At 50.5% G+C, this 23379-nt stretch overlaps 1 protein-coding gene across 4 annotated transcripts in view; it reads right to left on the bottom strand.

The window, feature by feature from the left end:
- Positions 1 to 16339, bottom strand: part of SBF1 (SET binding factor 1) — a 49718-nt gene extending 33379 nt beyond the window's left edge. For 2 of the 4 annotated variants that reach the window (XM_079992122.1, XM_079992121.1), the window contains exon 1: positions 16187 to 16339. In XM_079992122.1, the coding sequence (XP_079848248.1) occupies positions 16187 to 16289 (103 nt within the window). In that variant the 5' untranslated portion in view covers positions 16290 to 16339. The remainder of the gene's footprint in view (positions 1 to 16186) is intronic. The other 2 variants (XM_079992123.1, XM_079992124.1) reach the window with 1 other exon arrangement.
- Positions 16340 to 23379: the final 7040 nt, after the last annotated feature.

Below are 23379 nucleotides of genomic sequence, written 5' to 3'. Positions count from 1 at the left end.
TCTACCTTTCTATTATTTGATGTTAAAGCATTAATTTGTATTTACTTACTTATAAAAATAAGGTAATATTGCAAAACTCAACAACGAATCTTTTCCATAAACATTTTCTCACACAAACACAAAACATATGAAACTACAAGCACATTATAAGCTTAATATGCATATCCATATGGATGCTTGAGTTGAGATTCCTGCTTTGCAGGGGGCTGGACTAGATGACCCTCAGGGTCCCTTCCAACTCTACGATTCTGTGATTCTACATACATATGCCAATCACTTCAAACAGATCACTTTGCGCACACAGGAAACTGTCTTACACAAAGTATGACACTTATTGGGTTATTTATTGTTCATTTGATTTCCTACCCATCCTTCATTTATTATTACAGTGGAACCTCAAACGTTCGAAAACCGAGGATCAAAGGGCTGTCAGCAAGTTCAGTGGGGGAAATTGAGAAGTGCGCCTTGGAAGCCATTCAACTACCGGAACATGTTCGAAAACGGAAGCATTCACTCTTGGGTTTTCAGCATTCGGCTTCTGAAACATTTGACAGCCAAGATGTCCAAAAACTGAGGTTTGACTTTATTTATCATCATCCTCATCCTCACCATTTATATATCACCCTAAACCCAGAGGTCTCAGGGTGGTTCACAGAACAAAATTAAAATATAAAACCACAAGATATATAACCGAAAGAAAAACAACAACCCCAGCCCCAACCCAATATTACAGGGATACTATCACTAAATTAAAAACAACTCAACCGCTTTCTCCAGTTAGCCCAGCACTGCCTGCCCCAGAAATGAGACCCTACTAAGGGTTCCCAGGCCTCCCCAGTTTGCCCTTACTAAGCCACACCCCCTGCCCTACAACTGTCACTCCTGATCAGCTGATGGGCAGCGCCTGAAAAGCCCCAGGCACAATGCTTTGCAAGCCCTGGGACAAAGGGAAGTTCATGGAGGAAAAAATCTGACCATCCACATAGCAAAAGGCAGGTTGTCAAGCGATTGACAGGCAGTGGATGGAGGAGACAAGGATCCAGCCCACCAGCCAGATCCAGCTCACTACCCCTGGCCCAATTTCAGGCAGGGAACATCCCTAGATCTACCTGGAGATGCCGTTCTGGTTTGAACTTGGGACCTTCTGTAGAGAATCATAGAGTTGCAAGGGACCCCCAAGGGTCATCCAGTCCAACCCCCTGCAGTGCAGGAATCTCAGCTCAAGCATCCATGACAGGTGACCATCCAGCCTCTGTTTAAAATCCTCCAAGGAAGGAGAGTCCACCATCTCCCAAGGGAGACCATTCCACTGTCCAACAGCTCTGACAGCCAGAAAGTTCTTCCTGATGTTTAGTCAGAATCTGCTTTCTTGTAACTTGATGAATCCATCAGAGCAAGAGAAAACAAGCTTGCTTCATCTTCCATGTGACAGCCCTTTAGATATCTGAAGATCATATTCCATGATTCTATGATTTGGCATTTTTCGAGAATTGTGTCTGGGAAGTTGTGCAGAAGTGACACAGATTTCCTGTTCTTGCCACCACCTGGGTATGTTCCTCATACTAGATCAGGCTGGCTGCCAGGGCCAGGAGGAGGGTAGGTGGGAATTCTGAGCTGAATAAAGCTCACATCACTGGCTGGGTCTACCGCCCAACAGCTGCCACAAACAGCCCCCCACCCTGTATATTGTCCACGTCACTTTGCCAAAGGCTGATAAGGGCTCGGTGCCACATGCCCCTGCAGGAAAGCATGCTGTGATCTGAGCACAAGCCTCCCCTCTCTGCCACACTCTTCCCACAGGAGTGAAGCATGCCCCAACAGTGCTATGTTCTGAACACTTGTTCAAATGTTTCTCCGAAGCCTTTCGAAAACGAGTCCATTTTATTTCTACAGTCTTATTCTTGTGGGTTTTTGCTTTAATATCCTGTTCTGTGTTATTTATATGTTCAGTTTCTGTACTTTGCTAGTGTATTTTCTGAATGCAAAACATTTTCTAAAATGAAGATAGCAGATCTTGGTGCCAGATGTTTTATGGTGGCAGATGTTTGACAGGTGGGTGTGGTTTGCCAAAAAGGGTCAGAGGTTTCCCACTGCTCTTCTGGAGAACTTCTTGCAGGGCAAGACACAGCACACACACACAATCTTTAAATAAGTGACTTGAGGACCAGGCAACATAGCAGACACCCATCACGTGGGCTAGCAGTCAACTTTCCCACTGGCCCATCCCAACACGACAACAACAAAAATCCACTGGCAGCATACAAATCAATCTGGCTTACCTGACCCAACAAGCGCTCCCATCCCCTCACAAATGCAACAAACCCCATTGCAGACAACCACAGACAACCTGCCCCCAATACCTCTCACTACCAAGGAAATGTAATAAACAAAAAGAGAACCTACCCAGTTGATGCTGACACAAAACCCCACAAGGACACTATGCAAAAGAATATAAGCCTCCCCACCCCCCTCCTCTCCCCCACTTCTTCCCCAACCTTATATGTACCCAACAATAAAGTCTCACAACAAATGAAACTGATTTGTAAGACAGACTGTACAACCTGAAAAAAGAGACAAGGCATATACTTTTGTAAACCAAGAAAATCTTTAATAAAAATAATTTTTAAAGAAACACAAACTTTGCCACTGGTCCTTCTGCCAGCTCAATATGCAACTGACCCTGGAGCCCTCCCATCCCAGCAGCACCCGCCCTCCCCAGCTGCGATCTTTGGGCCCCCAAGTGATGCAGCTGGGCTGAACGTGCTGCAACTCTCCAAGATGCTAAGCAGATCAGAGGGGGAGCCCTTGCCAGAGAATGCGCTGGAGACTCAGGCCTTCCAGGCTCTCCGAAGCTCACGTAACACAATAGAAACATGGAACAACCCTGCAGCTGGGGACCATGAACTGCTTTCCTTCCACCCCCACAGCATCCATTCAGGTCTCACAGAGCCTGCAGGATCAGTTTTCTAAGCAGAGTATAGAGCAGGGCTGAGAGACCTCAGGCTTGGGGGCCATACATGGCCCTCCAGGTCTCTCCATCTGGCCCTCAGGGCTGTCCACAAGTCATACTCCCTCCCACCTGGAGTGATTTTGCCTGGCGGGAAAAGGTCTAACTCTCATTGCCTGGAAAGAGATTGGAGATACACACCGTGTGTTCGCCTGTGTGGAAACCTCCACCTTTTGCATGGCCAGAATGCAACCTCCTGTTCCAAGGTCAGGGTCACACATCCACTGCTCTGCTCCCTTCTGGCCCCACCCACGGCAGCACTCAGAAGATGGCCCATAATAGCATGTGGACTTTGTGACCTAAAAAGGGCTCCCCATCCCAGTATGCACAAGTCCCTTTCTCTCATGTGCACATTACTCTGAAGACCCTTGTCAAAATCACTGTGCAAGGGAGGAAGTGGGCCACCATTTCACCTCTTCAAACTTCCCTGAATGCAGACAGGGGGAAGGGGTATTCTGTTGGCACACAGGTTTGCCAGGAAGCTCACCACAACATCCTCCTAAAGCGCCGGCCTTCACCTCATGGATCCCCTTACTGTGACATGGGAACCTCCCTTATACCAAGTGAGGCTCCTGGTCCAATGAGATTGACTGGCAGGAAGGAAGCCTTTCCCAGCCTGAGCTGACTGAGATTGCACCCGGGGCCTTTGGCATGCAACACAAGTGCTCTCCCACTAAAATCCTTCCCTTCACTGGGGTAGTGCAGATAATTTCTAGTATTTTTTCCCAAGAGCAGATGCACGGGCAGAGGGAGAAAGAATAAAAACAGGCACCCGAGGTCAAGAGGGGGTCCTGCGTTGCCGGTTGAGGTTAAAGGCGGGCGCCAAGTCTGAAAAAGTTGACAACTAATTCCTGAACCTGCAACCAAACCCCTTTTTGCATCCAGACCTTCCAAAATGCAGCACTTGAGATCCCAAGTGAGCCACAATTACCGCAGCCCAGGGAGGTACGAAATGTTGCTTCTATATAAGGAAGAAACTGATGCGCCAAGCCTGCCTCAAAAACCATTCAGCTTCCTGATCGTCCTGCTCCCCGCAAGACGGCAAGGCAGCGCCAGGCAAGCAGCACAGCAAGACTGACACCAGCTCAGCCCCCAGCTGCTCTGGAGGCAGGTCTGCCGCCTCCAGCAAAGGAATGAGGGGCCGCCCAGAGCAGCACCACTCCTGGGGCTGCAGGTCGACGTGGCCCCAGGAAGCACAAGAGAAAACAAGGTCCTGACAAGTTTAGGGTCCAGAGATTGAAAGCAGCTTGGCGGGGGTGGAGTGCAGCAGAGAGACTCCATAAGTAACCTAAGCCCAGTGGCAGAGCAGAAGGTCCTGGTTCAGCCCCCGACAGCAGCTCTAGGCAGGCCGGGAAAGAAAGAACAAGAGCCTGGAACCCTGGAGAGCCACTGCTGCTAGTCAGTGTAGCAAATACTGAGCTGGATGGACCAGTGGCTTCGTATAAGGCTGCCTCCTCATTGCTGGCTTTCTGCAGCAAATCACTGAGGAGATGGTGGTGGTGGTGATGATGCAGGAGCAGTGTTCAAAATTCCCCAGCTGCGACCACAGGGAGATCTCTGGGTGCCAGGCTGGCAACTGGCATCTCCATCTGGTTGGCCCCTCCGGATTTCTTAAGCAGGGAAGCATTTATATCCCGCCTTTTTCTCCAAGGAAGACATGGTCGACTCGCTCCTGGGTGAACCTACCTCACAGGGTCGTTGTAAGGATTAAGAGGCTGTGACTGGCCCAGAGTCACTCAGTCAGCTTCATGACTGGATGTGGATTTGAACTCTGATCTCCCAGGTCCTAATCAAACACTTTTAAGCATTCCACCCCACTGGCTTCCAGGAGTACTTCTGCTCAGTGTCAGAAAATCAGATACATAAGCTAGACGCCTAATGGCTCCTGATGCCAAGGTTTCAGTCACCAAAATGAGGTACCTAGTTGCCATTTTTGGCAAGATGGCTCTAATGCCTTATTTTTTAGTAGACTCCACCGTGGGAGCAGGGCCGGGGCGGGAGAGTGCTAGAGTTCTGTCTAGTCAAGTTGAGAGGGATCAATTCCAATCTGTTACCTCCGAGGATGTGGACAGGCTGCTTGGACGAGTGAAACCAACCACCTGTCTCCTGGATCCTTGCCTATCCTGGCTTATAAAAGCTAGCCGGGAAGGACTGGGCGACGGGCTTCGTGGAGTGGTGAATGCTTCCCTCCATGAGGGAGCCTTCCCAGACCCGCTGAAAGAGGCGGTTATTAAACCGCTTCTTAAAAAACCATCTTTAGATGCGGCCACGATGGCCAACTATCACCCAGTCTCAAATCTTCCATTCTTGGGCAAGGTGATTGAGCGAGTGGTTGCTGAACAACTCCAGGCACGCCTGGAAGAAGCGGACCATTTGGATCCCTTCCAGTCGGGATTCAGGCCTCATCATGGGACTGAAACTACCTTGGTCGCACTGGTTGATGATCTCCGGCGGGCTAGGGACAAAGGTGAGAGCTGTTTCCTAGTTCTGCTGGATCTCTCAGCGGCGTTTGATACCATCGACCATAACATCCTTCTGGACTGTCTTGAGGGGCTGGGAGCTGGGGGCACTGTCATACAGTGGTTCCACTCCTTCCTCCTGGGCCGTGTTCAGAAAGTGGTGGGGGGGGATGAGTGTTCAGACCCCTGGGCTCTCATTTGTGGGGTGCCTCAGGGTTCTGTCCTCTCCCCCATGCTTTTCAACATCTACATGCAGCCGCTGGGAGAGATCATCAGGAGGTTTGGGCTGGGTGTTCATCAGTATGCGGATGATACCCAGCTCTACCTCTCTTTCAAATCAGAACCAGTGAAGGCGGTGAAGGTCCTGTGTGAGTGTCTGGAGGTGGTTGGAGGATGGATGGCGGCTAACAGATTGAGGTTGAATCCTGACAAGACAGAAGTGCTGTTTTGGGGGGACAGGAGGCGGGCAGGTGTGGAGGATTCCCTGGTCCTGAATGGGGTAACTGTGCCCCTGAAGGACCAGATGCGCAGCCTGGGAGTCATTTTGGACTCACAGCTGTCCATGGAGGCACAGGTCAAATCTGTGTCCAGGGCAGCTGTTTACCAGCTCCATCTGGTACGTAGGCTGAGACCCTATCTGCCTGCGGACTGTCTCGCCAGAGTGGTGCATGCTCTGGTTATCTCCCGCTTGGACTACTGCAATGCACTCTACGTGGGGCTACCTTTGAAGGTGACTCAGAAACTACAACTAATCCAGAATGCGGCAGCTAGACTGGTGACTAGGGGCGGCCGCCGAGACCACATAACACCGGTCTTGAAAGACCTACATTGGCTCCCAGTACGTTTCCGAGCACAATTCAAAGTGTTGGTGCTGACCTTTAAAGCCCTAAACGGCCTCGGTCCAGTATACCTGAAGGAGCGTCTCCACCCCCAGCGTTCTGCCCAGACGCTGTGGTCCAGCGCCAAGGGCCTTCTGGCGGTTCCCTCATTGTGAGAAGCAAAGCTACAGGGAACCAGGCAGAGGGCCTTCTCGGTAGTGGCGCCCGCCCTGTGGAACGCCCTTCCAGCAGATGTCAAAGCGATAAACAACTACCTGACATTCAGAAGACATCTTAAGGCAGCCCTGTTCAGGAAGTTTTTAACGTGTGATATTTTACTGTATTTTTGGTTTCTATGGAAGCCGCCCAGAGTGGCTGGGGAGGCCCAGCCAGATGGGCGGGGTATAAATAATAATAAATAATAATAATAATAATAATAATAATTAAATGATGGACTTACTGTGATTGGTTATCAGTTAAAGATCTAGCTACTTCAGAGGACAAGCTTGAGCTAGCTTAAGATCTTTGAGAACTGAAAGAAGAAAAGTCATTTGATCCAGGGACAGTCTGCATATATATTGGCCTATTCTGACTTCTTTTTCTTAATGGTGACTGCTCCTGCTCAGGCTGCACAGAAAAAGCATTTTGGTTCCAGAAATTCATTCAGATTGTGCAGATAAAATATAACTGATAGAATTCTGCAGGACAGGGTATTAGCGTGTGAAAACAGTCTAGAATCCAATGATCTCCATTGGCACCTCTAGATGGTAGAGATGCCAGGCACCACAAGCGGTTGAAAGCCAGGTGCAAAATGTGCCTGGAGCCTGGCTAATTTCAAATACTGCTTCTGCTATGGGGCAGCTACTGTATATAAATTAAGTAGATAAATACAAGCAAAAGTCAGAGAAGGATCTGAAGTATTTTCCTTGAAGCTTGAATTTGTTTAATTCTGGATTGTATTGTTTGGGGTTTTAAAGTAAACTGCTTTGAGATTTTTTCATAGAAATGAAATGAAAAATACTACTACTAAATCCCACTGGGGGGGGGAGAGAATGGTGCCTGGACCTTCTATTGCGATGACGGCAACCTAGGTTTAAGGTGCCATTTGGCAACTAGCTTATACATCTGAGTTTCTAACACAGGGTATAAGGAAGCCAAAGCCCCATCCAGCTGGAAGCACCACACCTCCCTTAAGGTGGGGGCTGCTACTAGGAAATTGTGAAATTGTGTTGCGACCCAGACCACAAGGAGCAACCAGGTTGCTGATGAAGATGGGCCAGCATCAGGGACAGAGGCAGCCATGACTTCCGACTTGTCATCTACTTCATGATCCAATCCTGTTCTGTCTACACTTTTGTGTGTGTGTGTTACTCAGATGGCAAACCAACCATCAGAGCTAGAGTACAGCCATCACAAAATCACATTGCACATAGTGGCCGCCTGCAATGTGAGCGGCTGCTTCTTTCCGCACTAGCAGAGGGCCTAGCATGAAAAGCAACCATTACACCAGTGGCTGTAAAAATAGAAGGATCAAGATCAGAATTGCTGTATTTGGATTATATAGGAGATTATGTGCAGGATTTAGGAATAATTATCTCTGAACGATCAGAACACGGGAAGTCACCCGATTTGTTTACTTTGGAATGTATAATTGGCTTTATAAATTGTATTATGATTTGGCATGATTTGATACTGTAATAATGTGGCCCATATTTGAGTGTTATTAATGAAAATTTATAAAAAATTAAATTTAAAAAGAAAACAAGAAAAGCAACCTTAACCAAGACAAGAGCATTCCAAAGAAGAGACTCTGCCAGCTGTTAGCCTCAGGACTCAGAGGGAGACAGGCCACTTTCCCAGTCCAAGATCACCTGCCCCGCCATCCCCCGCTAACAGCATTCCCCCCTAATCTGGATTGGATTCCTGTTTCTCACCCATGCCCCGAATCCCACGACTCCCAGATCATTGAGGGTTTCCACTACTCCTCAGGGAGATACAATACGATATGATACAATATCTTTATTGTCATTGTCCCATACAGAACAATGAAATTGAAAAATCTACATAAGACATTCAAAAACCCTTAAAAACTCTGAAACCCCATTTTATAATACAGTACAATATACTATAGAGACTCCTTATACTGCGTTTAGAACCAGAATTGCATTTGGTTAGAAACTGTTTCTCAGGCAGCTAGTCCTGGTCTTTTTAAACCTATACCTTCTACCCAAAGGCAGAAGCTGAAAGAGATAATTTCCGGGGTGTGTACTATCCTGCACTATCTCTGCAGCTTTCTTATGGCACCTGACACCAATCAGCAAGTGCAGAATGAGGTGGAAATGTGCAGCATCCCATAAGCAAATGACCACCACCACCTTCTGGGACCTGCCCTCCAGGAACAGCTGAAGCCACCACAACACAGCGCCTCCTGGACCCACCCTTGCAAGGCATCCCAGCAAGGTATCTATGGTGAGCGCCAGGACATCCAGCAAGGCAAGCCAGACTAGCAGGAGCATCAGAGGAGCTGACTTGCACCTCCGAAGAGATGGATGCCCAGGGAAAGGGCACACAGAGGTCCAGGGTCAGGGAGGCGAACCTGGCCTCTGTTTACCAAAGGGCCAACTGCACCAGTGCTGAGCAGAGCAGCACTGTCCACTGGGAAAGTATTCCTGCTAATACATCCCAAAATGACACTGGACTGGTGTATTATCATAGAATCATAGAATAGCAGAGTTGGAAGGGACCCTGAGGGTCATCTAGTCCAACCCCTGCAGTGCAGGTATCTCAGCTAAAGCATCCATGACAGAAGGCCATCCATAGAATTGTAGAGTCAGCAGGGCACACAAGAATTGGCAGAGAGCAGGGCACTAGGAGGAGGGAAGCCCAGGCCATCTCCTGGCTGTGTGGCACAGGAAGAATTGCCCATAAAGGCTGCTTGTGATTCAGGCCATGGAGGCTGCAGCTGCAAGCGCCGAGGCAGCAGGCAGGCAGGCAGGCAGGCGGGCAGCACCAGCCTCAGCCCATCGTACTTCACTGGCCTGTGATCCACCGGCTTATGAAAGCCATTTTGGAATGTTTAAATGCTTCCCCCAAGGGTCTGCTGGCAACCCCACACTGGATCCACATCGCACTTCATGGGAACCACTGATCAGCACCAGATCTCAGACTAACTCTCTGCGGAGCCCTCCAGACCCGTCTCTGCCTGCTGCAAGCCGATCCTTCTGCTCCGCTTTTCCAGAATGGCCACTCCCCTGCCCTTCCCCTGGGCACACCCTGGGCTTATGAGCCATGCCCAGTCCCTCCACTCTGAATGGCCAGCAAGCTCTTGCTGCAGAATGGGCAACTGGCTGCACATCTGGCGACCAAGCGGGTTCCAGAGAGCTGAGGCTCCCAGGCAGTCAGGCTACCATGGTCTCTAGCCCTGTAAGGAGCACACAGGCAGGACATTTTTCTCCAAATGCTCATATTGAACACATTTGACTGAGAAACTCCCACACAGTGCAGGCCAAACCTCAACCACAAGGCAGCTCTTCCAAAGAGAGACGTGGCTGCTTTGGCACAGCTCCATTCAATGTACAAAAGCCCGCTCTGAGTCAGAGCAACACTGAGGCCTCCCCCCACCCCACCCCTTGGAAGTCTACTGCCTGGATGCCCCCAGGGGAAGCTTCTCTGTGCCCCTTTGCCTGGTGCAGAACAGCCACACATCCAGGCATCTGCACAAGAGGTGGCCGGATGCCCAATGCTCCGGCCCCTGGGACAAGTGGGGGGCCGCCAATTCATTGGGGCAGGCAGCAAGCTCTGTCTGCCAGGGCCCCATCAAGAAGTTGCTAGATTAGCCAACAAGGAGGAAAAAAACTGGGAAGTGTGCATCCCCTGTCAAACCTTCAGCCTCAATCTAGTTCAGGGGTCAGCAAGGTTTATCTTGCCTGGGCCGGATTAGTCCCCCAGAGATCCCTCCGTGGGCCAGATTGTGAGTGTGTGCACCTGTGATTTCCAGCACTGCGGAAGCGAGTCCTCGCACCATGCTGTGCCAGTTTAGCGCAGCGCACGAGCAGGCAGCTCGGTTCGGGGGCGGCTCGGGGGCCGGTCAAACAACCTCTGCAGGCCGCTTCCGGCCCATGGGCCTTAGGTTGCTGACCCCTGATCTAGTTACTATCAGAAACACATACCATAGAAGAGTTGCCATCTCAAAGGCTGCCCCCCTGCCACGTGAAATAAAGCCCTCCTACGTACCAGGCTGTGGATTACAAGCATAACGTGATGTGATGCAAAGTGTACTTGGAAAAAGCACTGGACGAAAGCCTTGGGGGAAGCTGCAGGAGTCGAAATTGCCTGAGCTGGCAAGCTCATGGATGCTACAGTAAAGGGCAGGGTGGCTAAGGAGGAAGAACCAAAGGGACAGGAGGCAGGGGGCTTCCAGGAGCTACTCTTGTTATTTTCCCTCAGACCAGGAAAGTGGGGGAGTTTGGATAAATGCCGCGGGAACATTATGGGCAGAGAACAGAACATGCTGCAGAAAGCAATGTGGTGGAAGAGGGGATCAGAAGGCAGGAATGAAGGGGTGGCTGTGGGCAGGAATAATGCCAGCAAGCCCACCACCACACGAGGGAGAGAGCCTGGGCGGAAGACTTGGCCTGGCGCTCCATAGGCTGGTTTCACCAAAGCCTCTGGGCTAAGGCAGCCTTTCCTGAATTATTCCACAGGTGAGGAGCCAAAGGGCTGATAGTTCCAAACACAGGCAAAGGGCATGAGCCCTCCACAGCAAAAGGATCACTGATGTCAGACCTTCATAAAATGCCAACTACAAGAGTCACTCACATATTTAAAAAGGGTGGCATCAGGGCAGTTATGAATAAACAAGTTTTGTAAAAAGAAAAAAAAACCGCTAATAATTTTATTTAAATTGTATACTTCCAATAATAGGGACGCAGGTGGCGCTGTGGGTTAAACTACAGAGCCTAGGACTTGCCGATCAGAAGATTGGCGGTTCAAATCCCCGCAACAGGGTGAGCTCCCATTGTTCGGTCCCTGCTCCTGCCAACCTAGCAGTTCGAAAGCACATCAAAAGTGCAAGTAGATAAACAGGTACCGCTCCGGCAGGAAGGTAAACAGCGTTTCCGTGCGCTGCTCTGGTTCGCCAGAAGCGGCTTAGTCATGCTGGCCACATGACCCGGAAGCTGTACATCGGCTCCCTCGGCCAATAAAGTGAGATGAGCGCCGCAACCCCAGAGTCGGTCACGACTGGACCTAATGGTCAGGGGCCCCTTTACCTTTTACTTCCAATGATAATAAGCGTCTCTAAAAATAACTAGTTTTGAAATTAACTCTGAACACGAGCATGTACGGTAAATGTCTACAATCACAGAACCGTAGAGTTGGATGGGATCGCCAGGGTCATCTAGTGCAGGAATCTCAGCTAAAGCCCCCATGACAGATGGCCACCCAACTTCTACTTAAAAACCTCCAAGGAAGAGGAGCCCCCACCTCCTAAGGGAGACCATTCCACGGCCAAACAGCTCCTACTGTCCCAGTACTTTCTGGTATTCACTTGGAATCGCCTTTCTTGTAACTTGAATCCATTGGTTTGGGTCCTCCCCTCCAGAACATTCAAAAACAGGCTTGTTCCACCTTCCATATGACAGCCCTTTAGATATTTGAAAATGGCTATCGTATCTCCTCCCACGTCTCCCTTTTTCCAGGCTAAACATACCCAACTCCATCAACTGTTCCTCCTAAGGCTTGGCTTCCAGACCCTCCACTGCACACCTTGCAGATTGTCAATATGCTTCTTAAATTGTGGTGCCCAGAACTGGACACAGTAGTACTCCAAGTGTGGTGTGACTAAGGCAGAATAGAGTGGTACTATTACTTTCCTTGATTTGGACACCAGACTTCTGTTGATGCAGCCTAGAATTGTTTTAGCTTTTTTTCGCTGCTGCATCACACTGTTGACTCATGTTAAGCTGGTGGTCCACTTAGATCCCTAGGTCCTTTTCACACATACTACTGGCAAGCCACGTGTCCCCCATGTTATATTTGTGCAGTTGGTTCTTCCTGTCTAAGTACAACAGCCTATTGAAATTCAAGTTTTCCAATCTGTTACGGTCATCGTGAATCCTGATTCTGTCTTCTGCCCCTCGCAGTTTGGTGTCATCTGCAAATATGAGCATCACCTCAATTCCTTCATCCAAAACCTTTACAATCACTGGGATAGAAAAGTTAGAAGGCAAATGGCTTCTGGGACCTGGTTTATGGGCACCAAAACAGAATGTCTAGTCACCTCTGCGGGGGTCAGCAACACTTTTTATTTATTATTTTGATAAGCATGAATTAATATGCAATTCACATAAATGACACATTGTTAATATCACATTTTTAGCAGAAATTGTTAATACATGCTTAATGGTGTTGAAAAATATTGATACCATACTTCCCGTTTTCAAAACACTCTACTCTTTATTTTAAAACTCCATAACATATAGTCTATCCTTAACATATACTTTGAGCCTTCAAAGGACATACATTTCAATAATATTTGAGTGTCAACCAGGGGCAAAAAATGGCACTCGGACTTTTGGAGGTGCTCGCAAATGGAGAACCTTTAGATGCTAAATGCACCTTGCGCCCTAGTAATTCCGAACTCTGGTTACCACAACAGGCCCAGGAAATCAGCTTTGGCACCCAACTTGTCACTTTTTCCAGGATGATGAGGAATCATTAATGACCACCCTTTGGCTTTGGGTAGGCAACCAGCTACAAACAGTTACTTCAGCCCAGATTTTACCAGCTTCGCCACAAGAATATCATGAGGAACTTTGTCAAAAGCCTTACTGAAATCGAGATACAATACACCCACAGCATTTCCCTGATCCACCAAGCTTGCAACTCCATCAAAAAATAATGAGACTGGTTTGGCATAACTGGTTTTTTGAGAACCCCATGCTGAGTAATCACAGCAACCTTTTCTAGGTGCTCACAGACCATCTTTTTAATAATCTTTTCCAGAAACTTTCCTAATATCAATGTGAAGCTCACCAGTCAGTAGTTACCTGGATCTTCTTTTTCCCCCTTTTTGAAGATGAGGACATCTGCCTGCCTCCAGTCTACAGGACCTCACCTGTTTTCCCAGAATTCTCAAAGATTATAGACCTGGGGTCAGCAACCTTTTTAAGTCATGGGCCGGTCCACTGTCCCACTGTCACTCAGACCATGTGGTGGGCCGGACTATATGGGGCGGGGGGGAGAACGAATTCCTATGCCTCACAAATAACCCAGAGATGCATTTTAAATAAAAGCACACATTCTCCTCATGTAAAAACACCAGGCAGGCCCCACAAATAACCCAGAGATGCATGTTAAATAAAAGGGCACATTCTACTCATGTAAAAACACACTGATTCCCGTACCATCCGCAGGCCAGATTGAGAAAGCAATTGGACCACATCCGGCCCACGGGCCTTAGATTGCCTACCCCTGTTATAGACAGAGGCTCTAAGATTACATCCACAAGATCACATTTAAATTTGATGTGTATAGTTAAATGAAAATTTACTCAGTGATAGCATGCTTAACTAAACCATTAAAGTTTTCTGGAGAATATATTGCTGTTCTGTTAAGGGCTTTATAGACCCATAGTAACACCTTGAACTTGGCCCCGTAACAAATCGGGAACTGGTGTAAATCAGTGTTAGAAAGCCAGGTAGACAAGTTAGGTGCCACATGGCGCCTGAAAACTGGGTTACTGGTGGCCATCCAACCTCCTCTACCAAGGAGGTACCATCTACCAAGGGGATCCTTACCACTGTCGAATAGCTCTTACTGTCAGAAAGTTCTTCCTGTTGTTTAGTCAGAATCTCCTTTCCTGTCACTTGAAGCCATTCACTTGGATCCTGCCACCTCCAGAGGATACTGGAAGGTGGCTACCCTATCTCCTCTCAGTCTCCTCTTTTCCAGGCTAAACATACCCAGCTCCCTCGTAAGGGAGGGGATCGGCCATACTGCCAGGGTCAAGGAGCCCCATCTTCAAGGTGCACCCACTGAGCAGCAGGCCCCCTCCCATATGGGACCCAGGGATGGGCTTCCTCCTGATCTCATGGAGAAGGTAGGCCCCCAATTGTTCCCAAACCTCAGCCGCACAATTCTATAAAAGTAACGCCCAATGTGTTGAATTGTGACTAAAAGCAGATCAGCAAACGCTTGAACTGTCCGTCTCTTACAAATGAATCCATTTCCATGGAATCTGTTTATCTAAGTAAAGAAAAATGGAGGCAAAAAGAGGAAACTTTTTGAAGTCAAGCATCATAAACATGCCATGTGCAAACTGTGACTATTTAGACATTGGCAGCCAATGGCAGCCAAACAGCACACACATCTACCGCATCCCTCTCTTTCCTGCCAGTGAGTACCAGCTCTTATTTCTGGACAGCCTTCCAGTGAGTGATCTTTCATGGGTACCAAGAGACCAACAGAAATCCTTGATTTCACAATTGCTCCCCTTTCTTAACACATATCTATAGAGCAAAACACACGTGGGCTGCATGAGTAATTTTTGTCCCATCTGCTGGATTGAAGCTGGAGTGGCTTAGGTTATGGAGAATTTGAATGGGTTTTATTTACTTGGGTTTTTTTTTGTAATACTGATTTCAAAACAAACAGCCAACTTTATACAAGTGACTCTGGATAAAACTCCTAGATGTTATAAAGGCTCCACAGAATTATAGACTTGGAAGGGACCCCCAGTGATCATCTACAATCCCCTCCAAAGCAGGAATCACAGCTGAATAATGTACTTAATAACTACTATTTAATTGTCATAGCAACTGTTTAAGAAACGTATGAATTGCAATGTAAAAGACTGACTTAAATAATTCCCTGGAAGCTTCCAGAGGAAGCTGGGAGAAGACTGAAACATCAAGTTTTAGCTAGACGATAGCCTGCTAAGGAAATGTGCTGCAATGAATGGTCCCCCCAAGGCCCTTCTCTCTGAAATTCTAGACTCTTTACCTGAAGCATCCCTGAAAGATGTCGATTCAGTCTTTCCTTGAATACCCCCAAAAAGGAGCTGTCAAACATCATTGTGCCACTGAAAGACCGAAGAGCACAGAAACCCGTTTCCTTCGGTATGAAACAGGCGTGTGGGAGGAGACTGTTGCCCAAAATAACCCAACAAAACCCCCCCTCCGTCTAACTCTCAAGGCAATTTCAGCAACAGAACCCTAAATGCGAAAAGCCCTCCTCTGCAGCTGCCACGCAATGCAGTCTAGAGGCGGAAACCGGCCAAGAGACCCTGAAAGACAGGGCGAGAGGCCCGGGAGCCCGAAACAGAGGAGCAGCAGGTTCACCGGCTCGACGTGCAGAGACCTGCCTTTCTCGGGCCAGGATCTACCTGATGACTCAGGTACCAGGAAGCAGAAGAAGAGCTGCAGCGCCTAGTCAAGACCCAAAGCCCTCCAGAGACCCATCCCGGCCTCAGCATCTCTCCCCCCCCTCGGCGCCCAGCCCCTTCCCATCCAAACCCGCAGCCCCACCTCCCGCCCCAAACCCGCCAGACAGCCGCGCAGCGCACCGGGAGCTGCGGGGGGGGGGGGCTTCTCACGCGATCTGCATCCGGCGCAGCCTCCCACGTGGGCGACGCACCTGCCAAGCTCGGGTTCTCACGTGCACCTGCGGGCCGTGCAAACCAACCCCCCGGCCCGAGGCGGCTGCCTTCATTGGCAGGAGAGGGCGGCGAGGAGGTGCCGGGCCTGCCGCGCACCCGAGGTCCGCCCTTCCGCCCCCGCCCGGCGGCCCCCGGGCAGCCTCTCCGGGAGCCTGGCGGGCCGGGCCCGGTCTGCCGGGGGCTCCGCGGCGGGGCCTCGCTCCCTCCCCCTTCCGCCTCCTCGCCGCCCCCCCCCCCGACTCACCGCGCTTCCCGTGCGCGAAGGCCACCACCACGAAGTAGTCGGCCAGGCGGGCCATGGCCAGGCGCGCGAGGGCGGCGTGGGGCGCGAGGGCGCCGGGGCTCATCCCCGCCCGGCCGCGCCGCCTCCCGCTGCCGCCGCCGCCGCCTCAGACGCCGACGCCGCCGCCGCCATCTTGCCTGGGCGGCGGGATGCGACCCAGCCCGGGCCGGCGCCCGCCAGCCAATGCGCGGGGCCCGGCGGCCGGGGAGGCTGCCCATTGGCCCTCCGCGGGGCCAGAGCCCGCCCCTTCCTTCCTCCAGCCGCGAGGGGCGGGGCCTCGCCGCCCGCCCGCCCCCGGGTCCCTCCGCCGCCGCCGGGTTTCTTGAGACGGGTCCTCCGAGGGAGGCGGCGGAGGGTCGGCGGGGTCTCTCTGCCCGCCCTCTTCCCTCCCGGAGCTCGCGCCCTCTCGGTCGAGCAGGGCCGGATTGAGGTTTGATGTGGCCCTCAGCTCCTGAAGGTAATGGGGCCCTTTCTATGTCCAGCCGTCCTTTGTCAACAACAAATGGTCGCTGTTTTGGGGGTTGAATATATGCTTTATGATCATTGATGGACCTCATAGGTATCTCAAGGCATTTGCACCTAGCAAAATATGTACATCACAGCAGCCTCTGCACAACATGGAGGTTTGATTTTATTTGTTTTTTATCTTCTATTTTGGAAATGTACGTCCAGTTTTATTTTTTCCTTTAAATTTTTTGGGGGCCCCCAAGAGAGTGGGGCCCTAACAAGAGCTTGATTAGCTTATACGTAAATTCGGCACCGGCTGTGCCCAAAGCAGCTTACAGTAAACACCCAAACGTAGAAATACACAGCATTGGAAAATGCAAAATACAGAACGCGCCAATAAATTTAAAAATGACAAAAGACTACAATTTGGCTATCAAGGAATTACGTATATAAACAACCTAGGCTTAAGTGCAGGAATACTTTGCTACATGAACACAGCTGGGCACATTCCTAAGTCCTCACCATGGCACTTTAAAATGGGCCTTTTCACTAAGTTGTCAGGAACATGAGAAGAGCCTGGCTGCTGGATCAGGCCCAACGGAGCCCATCTAGTCCAGCATCCCCTTCTCACAATGCCAACCAGACGCCCACTGGGGAACCCAGCAGCAGCAGCAGCAGCAGCAACAACAACAACTCTCCCCTCCTGTCGTTTCCAGCTCCTTGTGACCAGAAGCCCGGCTGCCTCTGACTGGGGAGGCAGAGTGTGGCCCTCAGGACCAGTAGCCATTTGAGAGCCAGGATTAGGACAGATGTTTCAGACTTCCCAAGGACCCACCAATTTAGAGGCCCCCAATGGGGCTTGCAGAATTCATATTATATGCAGAATTCATCATGTGAAAGGCTGGGCTGGATGAATTCATCATGCGAAAGGCTGGGCTGGATGAATCCCAAGCCGGAATTAAGATTGCCGGAAGAAATATCAACAACCTCAGATATGCAGATGACACAACCTTGATGGCAGAAAGTGAGCAGATGGTGACAGCAGTCACAAAATTAAAAGACGCCTGCTTCTTGGGAGAAAAGCAATGACAAACCTAGACAGCATCTTAAAAACTAGAGACATCACCTTGCCAACAAAGGTCCGTAAAATAAAAGCTATGGTTTTCCCAGTAGTGATGTATGGAAGTGAGAGCAGGACCATAAAGAAGGCTGACTGCCGAAGAATTGATGCTTTTGAATTATGGTGCTGGAGGAGACTCTTGAGAGTCCCATGGACTACAAGAAGATCAAACCTCTCCATTCCTAAGGAAATAAGCCCTGAGTGTTCACTGGAAAGACAGATCGTGAAGCTGAGGCTCCAATACTTTGGCCACCTCATGAGAAGAGAAGACTCCCTGGAAAAGACCTTGATGTTGGGAAAAATGGAGGGCACAAGGAGAAGGGGACGACAGAGGATGAGATGGTTGGATGGTATTCTTGAAGCTACCAGCATGAGTTTGATCAAACTGCGGGAGGCAGTGGAGGACAGAAGTGCCCGGCGTGCTCTGGTCCATGGGGTCACGAAGAGTCGGACACGACTAAACAACAACAAATAGGGCTTGGCAGTTGGGCTTGAAGTGACCTATTCAGCTGCACAAGTTTTGTAGCCTCGCAACCCCCCCCCCAGCCCCTCTGGCCTTTCTGCTGGTCTGTCTCCTGTTGGGCACCTGGTTGTGCACATCCCCCAGGCCCCCCCTCCCCAGAAAGTTAGCCTTTAACCTTGTACATAATCAAATTGAATGAGGTCAGAAGTGGCTGGGGAAGCCCAGTGTTGTCCTGGGCGAGGGGCATAAAGCTCAACTTACCTTTTCCTTCCAAGTATTGGCCCAGAACACTTTGTCCTAAAATCCTCTCTGATTTGCAAAAGAGACTTAACCTTTGCATGCAGTAGGGCAAGAAGTCCAGGATCAATACAAAGGACCACATGCAAAAGTGTTAGCAGAGGGTGAGGAATACTAAATGTGTGTTGACACCAGGAGGCTTTCAGTGTGTCTCTTTTCCATAGAGCAACATATGCAAGGTGGAAGGCTGAAACCATGTGTCTCTACGGAACTTGGCCTTGGCTTCGACCTGAGGGTCTCCATTTTTGCCAACCGCCTTCCGGAGCCTGGATCACTTTCAGATCCCTTCCTGGAGGGAGACTTGCCAGATTTAGAAGAACAGAGGGCAGGCAAGATCGAGCTCCCAGCCTCTCCGCTTCTGCCAACACTGAGTCAGCCACTGTTCCTTGATGCCTCCCAGTGTTGTCAGCTGAAGGCTGAGGAGGCAGGCGATCTGGCTGCAAATCCTCCTTGCATTCTGCACACAATCCCACTGGAAGAGAACCAAATGCCAGACAAAAGAAAGTCTTGAGAGGTTGGTGACGCCTGCTCATTTCTACGAGATTCCCCTGGGAGACGGAGAGGTGTAGACTAGTCAGGGGGAGGGGAGGGCAGGTGCTCGGGGGGGGGGCTGTTGGTCTGGAGTCCTGGACGCATCTGCTTTGCAGCAAACCCCACTGACTTCAGGATGCTGACTCCCAGGTGAGGCACCTTCAACTGTTGGACTCAGTGTCAGCCTAGGTTAGGAGAAGCTTACTAAAATGGGTTGCCGCTTATATACTCAAACAAACCAACCAACCAACCATAACGGCCACAGGAAGTTTTGGCAGCACACCAACAGCAAAAAGATCATCATCAGCCTGGGGGGAAATGTAAGTTTTTACCTGACACCAAAAATATGTCAGTGTCGGTGTCAGGTGGCCCTCACTGCGGAGAGCATCAAACAGGCAGGAAGCGTGGCTGAGAAGGCCCTTCTCTTCTCCTTCAATAATAATAATAATAATAATTTGTTATTCATACCCCGCCCATCTGGCTGGGTTTCCCCAGCCACTCTGGGCGGCTTCCAACAAGATATTAAAAATGCAAGGAGTGGGGCCTCAGCTGAAGATTTAGGCACCCAGATACATTCATATCTGGAGAGGCATTCCAGAAGCTATCGGGTCCTGAGCCATAAAGAGCACTTTGGGCTGGGCTTGGAAGGGGCCAGGCAGCCAGTGCAGCTTTAACCGAATGTGGGCACTAGCGGATCTGATCCAGTAAGGCAGTTCTAATGCAGCTTGTCAGATGCTACAAATCCCAGAATCTGGATGGTACAAATATGAGTCAGCCACTTCCAAACATGAAAGCTGGCAACTGGGATGCGCTGTCTGGTATTAAGAGGAAGATTATCCTTTGGCAACAGCTGCAAGATGATTAAGACACAGAGCAAGTGCCAGGATAATTACATTTGGGGGCCATGGTGTCAACATCAGTTAAGAAACACAGTGAAACAGAAGGTATACATATTGCTTCCTCTCCACATCCTACGGTCACGGCCCGGCCACATCTAGTCCCACCAGATGCCAGGAAAACGTTCTCCTTCTGCAGACCACTTGCCAGAACACGGCCTGGGCTGAGGGTGACCATACTTGCATCTGGGCCTGGAGGGTGCAGAGAAGCTGGACGGGAAAGCAAGCCCTACTTGGTCGGCCAGATGAGGGCCAAAGGACAGGGACCTCCCAGCATTTATTCATCCCAGACCTGTACAGTCCAGACTAGGCTTCATGCTGCCTCCCGGACACGGGAGCCGGCAGTGGGTTTTCTGCAGGGAAAGGCCTCATAAGCTGGACTCGGCACCACAGCCCCAGGGAGCTCACACGCTTCTCTCCCAGCTCAAACCATGGGAATTGCTGCTGGCGTGTAGCCAAAGAAGGTTCAAGGCCCCCCCTCTCTCTGCTTTGGGTCAGAATTAGTGAGCAAGATGGCTAGGAAAAAGGCCTGAAGCATCACCCTCTGCTCATGGGCTGGCCCCGTCCTCCTGGCACCCCTGCATCCCCTTCTGCCCAGGGAGTTCTGCCTTCCCCCCACCTGCCCCCTGGGACCCATGGCTGACCTTCCCACCCCATAGGCAGGTGGAGGTCCCCTGCGTTGCATGAGGGAGATGAGCTGCACCTTCTGGTGGCTTCTCCATTCTGGAGTCTTGTGCAAGGGAAACTGGTGTTTCATCTTCCTTGCAAAAGGAAACCTGTCACTCGGCCATCATCCTCTTCCTCCTGCCCCACAAGCATCCACCTTCAAGGAACTGAAAGCCAAGGCGGAGGTGTGTTTGGCTGGCTTGTTGTCAGCAAACTTGCTTGCAATCTGCTCAAGTGTGGCCCATGGTCTGTCTAGCCTGTGACCCCAGTTCAGCCACAAGCCTGGATCTCACAAGTCCATTCATTTAGAAAAAGCAAACACATTATTTGGCGATTCTGAAGAAGTGAAACTTATGGAGAAGAGCCTGCCTTCTTGCAATTTTGCTGCTACCTGCTTGCATGAAACAATACAGAAACTTGGGAGGGGTCCTTTTATTGGCCCCTTAGTCTGTGAGTCATGGAATTGGCCCAGGTTTCCTATATCAGCAGGGGAAATTATGGGTTATTGTTTCTAAAGATTTCCAGGCTTTGGAGCAGCACTGTGCATAAGCCTGGCTGTCTAAAAGGTTCCGGTTGCATCCCTCATCACACCTCTTGCTCCTGTTCTGGGTGAGGGCAGCTGCAATGCCCTCTCTTGACTGGAGAGAACTATACGCTTGAACAGGGGCAGATGCTGGGGGTGGGGCCCCTCTGCCAATGAGATGCTTCCTTGGCAAATCCTCCCTCCCTCAGGTATTCAGAGTCCCTTCAATCCAGAGCAGAGTCTGAGAAAGCAGTTTGGCTGACCAGGACACCTTTCAGGAGCCCAGAGTGGACTCCTGTCACCTGCTCCTTCAGAAGGCTCACGATGCCAGCCAGGCTCAGGTCCCTGGTCTGTGGGTGCCAGGCAGCCTCCGCCTCTAGAAATGGGGCTCAGGGACAGAGGCCTCCTTGGCTTTGCTTGCTGGCTGTCTGACTCTGGCATTACCTGCATGGACTCCCCCCCACACACACACCGCAAGCCAGCTCTAGCAGCACCTTCAATTCGAGACACTGACACACCCACCCCGTTTCACCAGTGGGGGCTCTGGGTGTCCAGGTGGTGGAAGAAACACCCACCCACGGATGCCCACAGCACCAGCTCTCCCTTCTCTTGGAGACTGTGACTGCCTTTGGTCCCATGGGCACAGCCGGGGGGCAGGAAGGGGCAGCTGGCCCCCTAAATCAAGTAAATACTAACCGACCAATTATGTCACAGATGCCTCGGTTCTGCTCCCCCCCCCCACCATAAAGCCTGCCACCCCAACCTACATCCTGGCTCTGCCCATGCTTGGTCCTTCTGCTTTTAACTCTAAAGCACCAACTGTGTCCTATAGAAGCGAGGTCTCTGCCCCAGGAGCCTTACAGTTCAAAGACATTCTGCATTGCAGGGGATTGGACTGGATGACCCTTGAGATCCCTTCCAACTCTACAATTCTATGATCCAGTCTTGCCCTGGGATCATCTCCTGCATGCCTGGGTGTCAGGAGCCCTTCCCAGCCCAAGGAATGCACACGGGAGACAGCTGACTATTGTCAAAGCTGACACAGCAGTTTCCACTGCCCTGAATCCCCACGCAAACCAGCCTTGTGTCTAGGCAGCTATACTGTACCTCACTCTGTGGAGCAGAGGATGAGGATGAGGATGCCAACCATCTGACTGGGTTATCCCTGCCACTCTTGTTGGCTTCCAACAAATTATTTCCTTGACATCCTTCATTGGCAGCAGCCGGAAGCCATCCCCCTCCACCTCCTTATTTATCCCCCCCCCCCACCTCTGCTTGCCTGGAAGCTGCCTCTGCTCTTCCGGCTGGTTCTGGGAGACAGTGGGGCAGGAGAGGGTGGGGGATGCCCCTGGTCCCTCCTTTGCCTGACCTGCCTCTTCCCTGAGTCAGACTCCGGCTCTGCTCCCCCCCCCCTTGCCAGTACCTGATTCTGGGCAAGGGGGCACTGAGGCTCCTCGCAGGGTTTGTGGATGCCCCCCCCCCAAGTGGGATCACCAGGTCTTCAGAGGCAAAGGGGGAAACTGTCTTCTTAAGGGTGGTTTAAAAAACAGAAGCCCTCCACTGGCTTATCCCCACAAAGGCAGGATGATCACCTTCTTGACCACCGGGTGTCAAAATGTCCTCCCTTTGCCTCCTGTTGGTTTCTGGTTCTCCTTGATTTCTCTTTCCCACAGAAAGGAAGAGAGAAAAGAGTCTGAACCTGGACAAAAAGGCAGAAGAAATGAGATGGTTTAGCTCAGTGGTTCCCAGAGTGGATGGTACCACCCCCTGGGATTCCCCAAGGGGGTGCCAGGGGGTGATGGGGGGGGGCTGGAGGTATAAATGACCATCAGGCTTTGAGAAGCATCTATCACTGGATCAAGTTCATCACTTTTGTCAAATTAATTAAACTATGTAACTTTAATTGGATTTTGAATAAATGTTCAATTAGCTGCTCCTGTTTTGAATTCTGTTGCGCTGTTCTCTTCTATAGTGGGTCATGCAAACCACTATTCTGAATATTGCTTTTTGTAGGACAGGGTAGGGGGCACCAGGAATAGGTTGATGGAACCAGGGGCCGGGTGGCTGAAAAATGTCTAGGAACTGCTGGTTCCAGCCTTCCGATGGTGAGACTGCTGGGCCTGGTGGACAGTTGCTTCCCTCCCACCCCTCTGCCTCCTGGCTTCTCATCCTAATTCCTCTCCCTGGGGGAGTTTAACATCCTGGGACTCA

Source organism: Podarcis cretensis (genome assembly GCF_951804945.1).
Source record: "Podarcis cretensis genome assembly, chromosome: 10".
Lineage (NCBI taxonomy): Eukaryota > Metazoa > Chordata > Lepidosauria > Squamata > Lacertidae > Podarcis > Podarcis cretensis.
Note: the sequence above shows the minus strand (reverse complement) of the source record. Positions and strands in the feature narration are given on the sequence as shown.